This window comes from Crocuta crocuta, unplaced genomic scaffold (genome assembly GCF_008692635.1).
Source record: "Crocuta crocuta isolate KB4526 unplaced genomic scaffold, BGI_CrCroc_1.0 scaffold17, whole genome shotgun sequence".
Taxonomy (NCBI): domain Eukaryota; kingdom Metazoa; phylum Chordata; class Mammalia; order Carnivora; family Hyaenidae; genus Crocuta; species Crocuta crocuta.
This window is the reverse complement of record NW_027532041.1, coordinates 1,721,543-1,733,120: the sequence shown is the minus strand read 5'-3', so window position 1 is coordinate 1,733,120 and position 11,578 is coordinate 1,721,543. Positions and strand designations below refer to the sequence as shown.

The 11,578-nt window shown below is 40.8% G+C and overlaps 1 protein-coding gene across 2 annotated transcripts in view; it reads left to right on the top strand.

Annotated features, from left to right (window-relative positions):
- The window catches only part of IL12RB2 (interleukin 12 receptor subunit beta 2), a 77,675-nt gene that overhangs the window by 31,640 nt on the left and 34,457 nt on the right, over nt 1–11,578 (top strand). For both annotated transcript variants that reach the window (XM_077776314.1, XM_077776315.1), the window contains exon 8: nt 3,419–3,498. In XM_077776314.1, coding sequence (XP_077632440.1) covers nt 3,419–3,498 — 80 coding nt within the window. The remainder of the gene's footprint in view (nt 1–3,418; nt 3,499–11,578) is intronic.

Here is an 11,578-nt window from a genome sequence, read left to right as displayed (position 1 = left end):
CTGCCAGGGAGGCATAGCAGGTGATAACATCTGAAAGTAAAACTTGTTTAATCAAGTAGATACTTGTAAGATCTGTTTGAATTGAGTTGCTTAAAACTAGATTTTAGATAAATGGGTCATCCCCAAAAAGTGAACCTCAAGGAACCAAGGCAGTGAATGACTTATCTCTGTCTTGCTCTGCTTAGAGCATGACTTGGACCAAAAAATCCTCATGTGTTTCATAGAGTCCACTACCTGAAACCTCCCAAGATATGCCTTTTCCATATTTGCTTTGTGTTAAATTCTCCATTTTCACTCTTCTTGGAAATCTTTATACCCCTGAGGAAACTTCTGTTGAAGGATTGCTTTCCACCCATGATTCAGTTGCTCTTGTCCACGTTCCTGATTGCTTTGACTTCAGATATGGATGCTCATCTCAGAAGTATATGGATTGGTTCAGATTTGTTTGCCACACCTACTGTTTCATAGAGTCCTAGGATCTTGGGATTTTAGAGTTAAAAGCACCCTCAAGGTCATTTAGGTCAATTTCCTGCTTAATTTAGGATCTTCACTTTTTTTCACATTGGTGACTCTTTTCAACTCAACAGTTTTCCCCTTTATAATATAGGAGGTAGTTTCATCTCAAGAGACCTGACTTACATTTCTCAACATTTGTATTTTTAATCATTTGTACCCATTTGTTTTGTATTCACTTGGACATTTCAACTTTAACTTTCCTTTTTTGGCTTGCTTGTAATAGTTTTATCTGCCTTTGTTGGACAACACTGAGGTTAGACCTTCAAGTGATTTTGTGTCACTTGAATGTCAAAGATTCTCTTTAATATCAGCTCTTATGTTGCTTTAAGCAGCAGTGGTTTGACACCCCTAGTCATGAAATTTTACACTTTGAAACTCATACAGATTCAACTAATGATTTCTCTCCCACAGAGGCTAACACTGCAGGTGGGCACCATTAAAATTTTAGTTTCACTTGCAATTTTTCCTTTGAAGAGACTGTGATTCTAAAATTCAATTCTTAACTCTGTAGTAATCTGGTAGTTGTAGATCTTTAATGAGACAATGAGTGTTCCCTTTAAATTTGTTATTAATAAGTAATTAACTGGAGACATTTAGCACTAACAAGTCAGTTGGCTTTGACATGGAGCACATCCAAGTTTCCACATCCTAATTATGTAGTCAATGTCTGGGTTATCTAGTTTGCTCAGATCTTTGCTCAATGTAGTGAACTGTAATGGAAGAGCAGGGTCTTTGGAAACAGGGAAGCCTGTGCTCAGCTCTGGCTTTGCCATTTACCACCTTCACATGTTCTGGAGATCATTTAATCTTTGTCAGCCTTCTTGGCCTCACTCTAAAACAGGTGTAATCATACACACACACCCTACATTGTGTGAGGATGAAGTGAGATAATGTGCAGTACATAAAATGTCCAAATATTTCCTGACACATTGTAAGTGGTTAATAACTTCCAAGTCCCCTTTCCTTCTGTTGCCTGCGCTTTTTTCCTTTTTGGATGTGGACTAGCAGATAAAAGTGCTAGGCTTGTTTTCTGGGTCACTCTTCATAATCCTGTAGGATGGATAGCATTTTCAGAATGTCTTAGGTAAGCATTTCTTACCTTTCGGTCCTCACTGCAAGGATATAAGCTACCACTGGTAGGAAAAGAGGGGAAGAAAATAAGTGAATGTTTAGAAAAAAAAAAAAAAAAAGAAGAGGGTGAGAGAGGCAGGAAAAGGAAATTACAAAGGAAGAGGGTAGAACACAGAAGAGCACCTGTTAGGGGTGGGAGTACTGTTGAGAAATCACAAGTCTTCTCAGAGCCAGGTAACTGCGGAGTGCAGAGAGGAGAGCTCCAGCTATGTGATAAAACAGATCAGTGTTCAAAACCTGGCTTCTCCAATGACTAGTTCCGTGACCTTGAACAAGCTCCATCAGCTTTTGCAGTTCATTTTCCAAGTAAAGAAACAATAGCTAAATTTACTGAGTGCTTGCCTTAGGTCAGGGCTGTTCTATTCATTCAGTTCTCACAACAGCCCCATGTGACGTACAGAACTACAATCCTCATTGAACAGAAGAAACTGGCTTCAGGATGTGAAGTATGTATTCAGGATGTGGTTTACATTTGTTCAAGATCACAGAGCTGGGATTTGCCCATAGACGGTCTAGCTATGGAGTTCACACTTTAACCACTATACTAAAGCTGCATATGTCATGGGGGTGAGGAGGATATGGGATGTAAGTATAAGTGGGCCCCCACAGGACCTGCCCATAGTATGTGTGGGTGCATGTGCTCCCTACCTTTCCCTCTTTCTCTTCTCCTCTCCCTGGGTGCTTATCTTCTCTTTTCCTCATGGGAGTTAATGTTCCAGAAACTTCTTTCTGGTTAAATGGAACTTGTCACCCTAGAAGGAACCCCAATGTAGCCTCATCTCAAATATATTCTAAGTGTCACAATGATCAAGTTACGTTGGTGCAATTGAAGCTTGTTTTCAGGGGTTGCTTCTATGAGTTCTGCCCCTGGCTGTAAATCAAAATGAATCTGATAATGGGAGAAATAAAACTATTTCACCCACTCACGCATGCACACATGCACACACACTCTCTGTCTCTCACATACAGGAGTTGATTATTCAGTTTCTTTTCAAGTCTCTCTGATTGACTTTCTCAAATTAGGTCATATTTGACCATTGTCTTAAAGATTGGTGCTTTTTCCTTCTATCAGTTCATTCTCTGTTTTAGCATCAAGTAACTAATATTGTCTGAATTGTTCATTTGTGCATTTATCACCTAACAGAGAGTTATAGATAGCCTATTATATTCTAAGCACTGTGTAGGTATGAGAGATATTAAGATGAATAAGATAGGCCTTCCTTTCAAGTAGATCATTGCCTAATGATCATAAAAACAAATAATTATGCCAAAACATGGTAGGATTAGGAATGGAGGTGAACACAGAGTTAATCATTTGTATTTTTTATTTTTATAGGATCAAAAATGTGTTCCTTATGATTTATGTTTTTGTTTTTCTGCTTAGAGTTCTTTCTGCATGCAATAAAAAATAAATAACCACACATACTTTCTTTGGGTTATTTTATTACTACATATTTGGAAAGTAAGTTAGGAATCCAATTTCCTCCTCATCATTTTTTTTAAATTTGTTTTTAAGGTAAAATTTGTGTTTTCTGTGGCCAACAACACATATATTCATTGTTTAACAAAAGGAAAAAATACAGGGGCAGAAAGAAAATTGAAATTATCTGATAATCCTACTCTCCTGGAATTATTTATTAAATAAGCAATTGACTTTGAGAGGCTTTATGTTCTGCATGTATGGATATATATATATATATGTGTGTGTGTGTGTGTATATATATACACATATATGTATGTATGAAAATACATTTTTTTCCCTTAAAAACAGAGCCTACTGGGACATTAGATGTCTGGTACATGAAACAGCCCATTGACTATGATAGACAACAAATTTCTCTTTTCTGGAAGGTAAGTTTTCAATGTCCATGTAAAAATCAAGAGAATTGTATATTTAGTTGACTTTTTGTTTTATTTTGTTTTTATTGAGATATAATTAGTATAGATATAATTAGTATTTGAAGAGTGTTTCAAGCTCAAAAAATATGTTTTATTTCCATAGTGGCTTTACACAAGGCTTCAGAGACTTGGTTGGAGCTCATTTCATCAGCAATATCCTTATGACACTTAGTGTCATTTACTTTTGTCAGATAAGAAGGAGAGCTCTGCCTGAGCTCCCTCCTCCACACAACTGCATCTTGTCCTCATCTCCTTGCATCCTGTCCCATCTCCAGGCACCTTCACACTGCCCCACTGCACCATTTCTTCTGACTCTTGACTCTCCCAGACACTCTTATCTCCCCTACATATAACATGCCCAGCAGTGACCATGCCACCTTATTCACTTTTTGGGAAAATAAAGATGGGAAGTCTCTGGATGTGGACATCTAGGAATATATTTGCAATAGTCACTGAAAAGGGAGAGGCGGATAGAAGGCTGTTCTACCTCAGGAACTCAAGTAATCGTAGATATCATGTGAAGAGGAGTGGAAAGCAACTCTTCCTCAGGAATAGTAGTAAAACAGTAGTGATTCAAACAACCTTCCAGAAAACAGTGAGGCCTGATGTTATTATGGGATGTGAGAGTTTCACACAGTGCTGAAATCTGGTGTGTTTGCTTCACTTAATCCTTTAAAAGCCCTGTGAGGTAGGTTCTAGGTATCCCCACTTAACAAGTAGAAAACCTGAGGGTCAGAGAGAGGATGTTCTTCCCACAGTCACCCAGCTACCAAGTGGAGAAGTGAGACGAAACTGCATCCAGAACTTTTTCTGCTCTATCATGATTCATCTTTGTGAAAAGAAAATACTATTTGAATTGAGCTCCTGATTGGCATGCTCATAATACGAGGTTTTCAGGTGAGCTGTATTCCTCTTTACTTCCCTACACCTGCATCCCTCTCACTACACCTCTTCCAGTTAAGGGTAAATCAACAGTTTTGGAATTATGAAGTTGATGAGCATGAAAGCAGAAGAGTCAGAGAAATGAATATTGAGTCCTCTGATGGGGTTAGCATGATAGATTTTGATAATTGCAGTCTTCTTCAGTTTTAAGAAATGAGCCCTTTCTCCCTCTTTTCCTTTCTCTCTTACATGCGCACAAAATGTCTGGTATGAGACTACTATAAATAGCTTGGTGAGTCATAATCAAGCTCTTCACTTTGAAACTAAAACTGCAGCTTAAAATTTATTTTAAAATGAAGCCATGCTTAAGAGCAAGACAGTTCTCAAAGCAAGACATTTAGAGCAGCCATAATTGTTGAATATTATAGAAGAACCCAGCTGAGTTCTTGACTGTTGGTTTTCGTTTGTGTAAGTAAGCAACTGGTTAAAACCAAAATTCCTCCTTCCATAGAGATTCCTTCTCCCTGAGTGTCCTCAGCAGTGATCTGAAAAGATAGACTGTTTTAATTCCAATAAACATTTTTTAGCGGCAGGTAATACTCAGCCAACATGCATATGCAAATTATTCTCTGCTTTTCATTTTAATCATGCCCCTAAGCCTGGAAAAAGCCTAAATTCAAGTGAGGTCTTGGAATTCAAAAGGGTTTGAATTCTCTTCTAGTCCACACCTCCTTTCATTACCATGTCCCCCACACCAGCCAGGACTGACACATGCCCCTGGCTGGGATCTTCTGGGACAGGGAGAATTCCACTTTGTAAGCAGTTCATGCTATGGTGGGCATCTCTTACTGTTAGAAAATTTTCCCTTTTGGGGCGCCTGGGTGGCTCAGTCGGTTAAGTGTCCTACTTCGGCTCGGGTCATGATCTCATGATTCATGAGTTTAAGCCCCACATCGGGCTCTGTGCTGACAGCTAGCTCAGACCCTGGAGCCTGCTTCGGATTCTGTGTCTCCCTCTCTCTCTGACCCTCCCCTGCTCACACTGCCCCTCTCTCTCTTAGAAATAAATAAAACATTGAAAACAAAAAAGAAAATTTTCCCTTTCGTGGAGCCAGAATTTTGGGTACATTGGACTGGTACTGGCTTGACAAAGAAACCAAAACTGTGAATACTAGAAACTTCCACAACATGGCACCAGATGTTGATCAAGACAGGGCATCTTCAAGACCTTCTGTGACTGTGCAGTTTGAGAGAGGCTTCTTAAGGAATGTTGGATCTAGTCCTGAGTTTTGCTGGGCATCTTCAGTGGCCCCAAATAGGCCACTCACCTGGGAGTGGCAGTAAAAGACTGACAAGAGTTACTGAGATGAGCAGGTCTGCTTTGACCTCAGAGCTACAGACCCCAAGAACCAGAGGGAACGTAAGCAGCCTGCAGGCCTACCACGCTTTCATAAACAGAAACACGTCTAGGGAGATGACGTGATTCCTAAGAGGATTTCAGGTACTATGGTGCTTGCTGCTGGGAGCCTTTCCTGGGCAGAAGTCACTGCCTCTTCTGTCTGGAACCACTCCTGTCCTACTTGTCCATGTGGGGATTCCCCATGCCACTCTCAGACAGGCTGGGGAATTGATGGGGTGGTGCCATGACATAAGGGACCTATTTAAATGTCAGACTAGAAAGAAACACTGCAGCTAGATCAGGTGCTTTGTGGTGGGACCCAAATAGACCTCACTGAGGAAAGGAAGCAAAGACGTATGTGTGTTGGTTTTGGCTTTTTTTTTTTTTTTTCACTTTGATCATTACTGGGAACCCCAGTGAGAGGGACACCCTGCCACTGCAAAGAGGGGGATTTCAGGTCTTGGCACCAAAGGAAGCCCCAGGAAAAACCCCATTAGTCTCTGAACAAAGTGAGAACATGTTTCTCTGACAGCTGGGGGAATGTGAGATGACCTTTCGTTTTTGTAGGATGTTTACATCAGAAGAGAACAACTTGGTGCTGAATGAGTACAGCCCATGAGTGTGAGGGAGTGAAGTGTGAATATAGGTGAGTGTGAGTATGTGTGTGTGAGTGTGAGTATGTGTGTGTGAGTGCGATATATGTGGTAGATCATGTGAGCACAAGGAGTAAACGTGAATGTGTGAATGGGTATAAGTTTCTTATATGTGTGTGGGATGTGAGTGGGAGTATGGGTGTGTATATATGAGTATGTGTGTCAGTGTGGGTGCATGAAGGTGAGTGTCTTAGTCCATTTGGGTACTATAACAAAATATCATAGACTGGGTGGATTATAAACAACAGAAATCAATTTTTCACAGTCATGGAGGCTGGGGTGTATGTGGGTATGAGTGTGGGTATGAGTGTTCGTGGATGAATGTGAGTGTGGGGGTGTGTTGAGGCTGAAGGACATTTTTGCTTTATTGTTCTGACTCTTACCTACTTACTCTGGGTTTCTCCTGAAAGATTTCTTCCAAAAGTTCTGTTTCCTCAAAAATATCTGGTAGTATTTTTTTCTCATTTTTTAAATAGTTTATTGTCAAGTTGGTTTCCATATAGCACCCAGTGCTCATCCCAACAAGTGCCCTCCTCCATGCCCATCACTCCCCTTCCCCTCTACTCCACCCCCATCAGCCCTCAGTTTGTTCTTGGCATATCTGGTAGTATTTTTTGCCATAGCTATTTTTAAGAGAAAAAATACTTTCTATGTTGAAGCCAAAAAAGTACAACTTAATCTAGGAAATAAAACACCTCAGTATTGTTCAAGCAATAAATGAAATAACAAGTAGAAAATGTTGCTCTGTCACAAACAGCACCAGTGTCATGTTAGAGCTCTTCACAGGGGGCTTTTTAGCATCCCCTCCCTCAGATTCCCTGTATCTTCCATCTCTGCAAAGATTCATATTGTTTCCTTTGTTTTGATTAAGCATTTCAATCCACAATCCAGTACACAGTTCTTTCACTTAACGCAGCATGTATCCTTTAGGAAGAAAAATCACTAGATAGATAGATGGACAGACAGACACACACACACACACACACACACACACACAATGTATGAAAGGATATGACAATAGGTTAAAACCTCATTAACCTTTCCAGTTTCCACTGTTAATTTCTTAATCGTGGCAGATCATAAACTTTCTGGAATTATGTTTGAGGCCATGGATCTGGAAGTATGTGTGTATAAATGAAGCCAACTTCACTTTACTCATTCATGCATTCAAACTAGCAGATATATTGAAACCTCTCTTTAGTGTTGAACACTGTGCTGCATGCCAGGGATACGGAAGTGAACAAGACAAATGCAGTCCTCAGGTGCTTGAGCTCAAAATCCAGCAGAAGTTCAGACATGGGGATGATGAGGGCTCTCAGGTGTTAAAGAGGAGATCAAGATTCAGCTAGGGGGATGATGATTGGGGTTAGCCAGTAGAGCAAGGGAATGGGTGAGGAGTCACAGAGGATCTCTTGCAAGGTGCTACTGGAGCTGACCCCAGAAGAACAGATTAGCTGGGATGAGGGTGGGAGAACATTTGGCTGGAAACCAGGGACTGTGGATTCAGCACATAAAGGATCACTGTAGTGAAGCCCCATCCCATAGAAATATAAAGCAAGCCACAGAGGAGAGCCACATGTATAATTTAAAACTTTCTTGTAGCCACATTTAAAAAATAAAAAGAAACAGGTAGAATCAATTTTATTTTATTTTTTAATTTTAATAATGTTTTAAAATTTTTTAATGTTTTATTTACTTTTGAGAGAGAGATAGAGACAGCATGATCAGGGGAGGGTCAGAGAGAGAGGGAGACACAGAATCTGAAGCAGACTCCAGGCTCTGAGCTAGCTGTCAGCACAGAGCCCGACGCAGGGCTTGAACCCACAAACCGTGAGATCATGACCTGAGCTGAAGTCGGATGCTCAACCAACTGAGCCACCCGGGCACCCCTGGAATCAATTTTAATAATATATTTTATTTAAGCCCAAGTTTATATGGAATATTATCTTTTCAACATGTAATCAATATTTAAAAATTATTGATTAGCTTTTACATTCTTACCCTACTACGTCTTTGGAAGCTGATGTGTTTCCTAAGTGCCAGTGAGTCCAGTGACTAAGAGCTCACCTCCAGAGGGCGGCACATGTCAGTCCCATATCTAGAGCTCCATGGCTGCCTGCAGCTAGCGGCTCCCTGGTGTAGCGAACGCCTCTCTAGGGCCTTCACAGGCAATACAGAAGAGTTAGAGAAACTCCGTTCCAAACTGAGGCGAAGATTTGGTGGCTTTTATTCATTTATGAAATGATGTAATTCATTTGGATGAACAGCTACCCTCAAATCACAGAAGGCGAGAAGAACAAGTCCCATACACCAGTTACAGCAGAGCCTCAGAAAGGCCGCTGTGACCAGAAGCAGCTTACTTAGTACATTCCCTTCGTCTCCTTCTCTCTGTATTTCTCTGTGTCCTATGAAGACTATTTCAATCCATATCATGTTACAGTGAGGAGGTATGTCCTTTAGCCTCCTCATATGAAAGAAATCCAGTAAATGTAGGAAAATATTGCTTGTAATCTGGTTTATATTGATGTAGAACAAAAGTCTGTCATAAATCCACAGGGAAGATTGGCTGCCAGGAGCCTGAGGCCTTTATATAATTAGAGGAGGCATCCAATCTCAGAATCAATATTTAAATACAAAAGCAGCAGATTGGAAGATTTTGATAGTTTTGTTGCAGTATTCAATTCGGTCTCCTTTCCCAACCCTGGTCCCATCACAGGCTGGCACAACATTTCTGAAGGTATTTTCAGAAAGAACAGGATGTTTTCCCTTGCTTACTAGTCACACATATTATACAAGCTGTAATGTAGAGAAATCTCAGTTGGATAACAGAATATGGTCAAAGACAAGGTAAGAAAGTGGGTAGCAGAGAATTAACAGAAGACAGAAAAAAAGAGATGGAAGGGGAGTTCAAGTTTTGCTCTAACAAAGTTTCCATTATTTTCCTGTTTTTCTGCTGCAAAACAAGTCAGAATTCATGATGTCTCAGTAACTACCATGAAGTATTAGTATCCATTAAATAAGTTCAGGGTAGCAAAACACCTGGGAGAATCTAGAAAGTGCTAACATGACAGCAGTTAAGACCTCACCCTCTGGGCAGAGCTGTGCTATCTGGGTTCAGGTTGCAGCTTCACTCCTTGCTGGTTGTGTGTTCTTAAGCAAGGTGCTTAACCTCTCTGTGCCTTCCTTTCCTCACAAATGTGGATAATAATAGTATATACCACATAAGGTTGTTGCAAAGATAAATGAGAGAATTACGGAAAGTGTTTGCTCAATTATTTGGAGGCAGGTGTTTTGCAGGACGCTGAGGACACAAAGATGAACTGGCAGTCTCATGGGAGGACAGATCCATAGACGGATCATTTCAATACAGTGATTTTTAAACCTTCCAGATGAGAGTTATCTTTTGAGGTGCTCCTTCCCTTTGGGCTGGGTTGCTGAACGCCATCATGAGTTCTGAAATCAATACCCAGGCTTAAACCCACAAGTTATATGTGCTTTGTAATCAACTGTATGACATTGGTGAGATTTTCATACAGAGCTGTGGTGAGAGCCAAGTCAAGATGGCCTGGCCTTCCATAGATTGGTAGGAGAGTCACATGAATATAATGGAAAAGTGCCAGGCATGATGATTTTTATACTAGAGTAACCAACAGCAGGGAACTCACCAAGTGTCTTAACAACTGCCATGCACCCAGCACTCTTTGAAACGGTTTGCCTCCTTCAGCCCATTGAATCCCTCAGTAAGTAAGTCTATGCTATACATAGAATCACCTCATTTTACAGATAAGTAAACTGAGCCTCAGAGAGGTAAAATAACTTGGCCAATGTCACACAGCTGCTATGTGGCGGAGCAGGAAAGCAAAGAAAAGCTAGGTCAGTAGTGTTCCAAAACCAACCTTGCCATCCCAGAAGTCTTCATAGACAAAACTGTGACATACTCAAATTCCCCAGCTTTGTACCTGGTCTTGACCACAGACTCTCTTCTCTGATATAGGCTAAGCTCTGACAAATTTGTTTGTTTGTATCAGGGGAAGTTAGGATAAAATATTATTTTATGACACCTGAAGTAAGTTTTTTAAGTCTTAAGAAGACATGATTTATCAGTTCACAGAAACCCTCTTCCTCCTATATACTTAAAAACAAAATAGGGGTGCCTGGAGGCTCAGTTGGTAGAGCATGTGACTCTTGATCTCAGGGCTGTGAGTTTGAGCCCCATGTTGGGTGCACAGATTACTTAGATAAAATCTTTAAAAACAGAACAAACAACAGAGGTCTTACATTCTGACATGTCCTATCAGAGATATGTTCACCAAGTTATTTTCATGGTGAAAGCCTTTTCACCCAACAGAACTCTCACAGTAGTTTATGAGGGAGCTGTTTGCTCTTTGCTTCTCAGACAAACCTAAGTCAGAAGAGCTAACTTTACTAAGTTTAGATCATTTCTTACACATGGAGCAGAAAATTTAGATCATTTCTTGCACATGGAAACTGAAGGGGGCAGTGAGACAGCTTTTTGTGCTTAGCATACTCTTACCAAAAGGAGAGGGTGACAATGACAATAAGAATACTGGCGTGAGGCCTGCTTTCAACACTGCCCACAAAGGTACAAGAAGTACCAGAGATACTGGACACATTCGAGACATCGCCTTCCTCTCCCATGCCCACCAGGGGATGCACTAAAATCTCAACTCTTCTGTGGGGACTACTTGAGTCAGTGTCTTAACCTATCCAAGCTTCAGCTCCCTCAGGACAGGGAGATGTGAAGATTAAATGTGACAATAGATGCAAAACTTCTGACTCATGGTATGGCCCAATAAATGATAATTTTTCCCTATCACCCACCCAAATATAACCGGAATAAAACATTGGAAGAGGGGCGCCTGGGTGGCTTAGTCGGTTAAGCATCCGACTTTCGCTTAGGTCATGATCTCGCGGTTGGTGGGTTCAAGCCCCGCGTCGGGCTCTGTGCTGACTGCCAGCTCAGAGCCTGGAGCCTGTTTCAGTCTGTGACTCCCTCTCTCTCTGACCCTCCCCTGCTCACGCTGTCTTTCTCTCTGTCTCCTAGAAATAAATAAAAATCTTATAAAAAAAAAAAACAT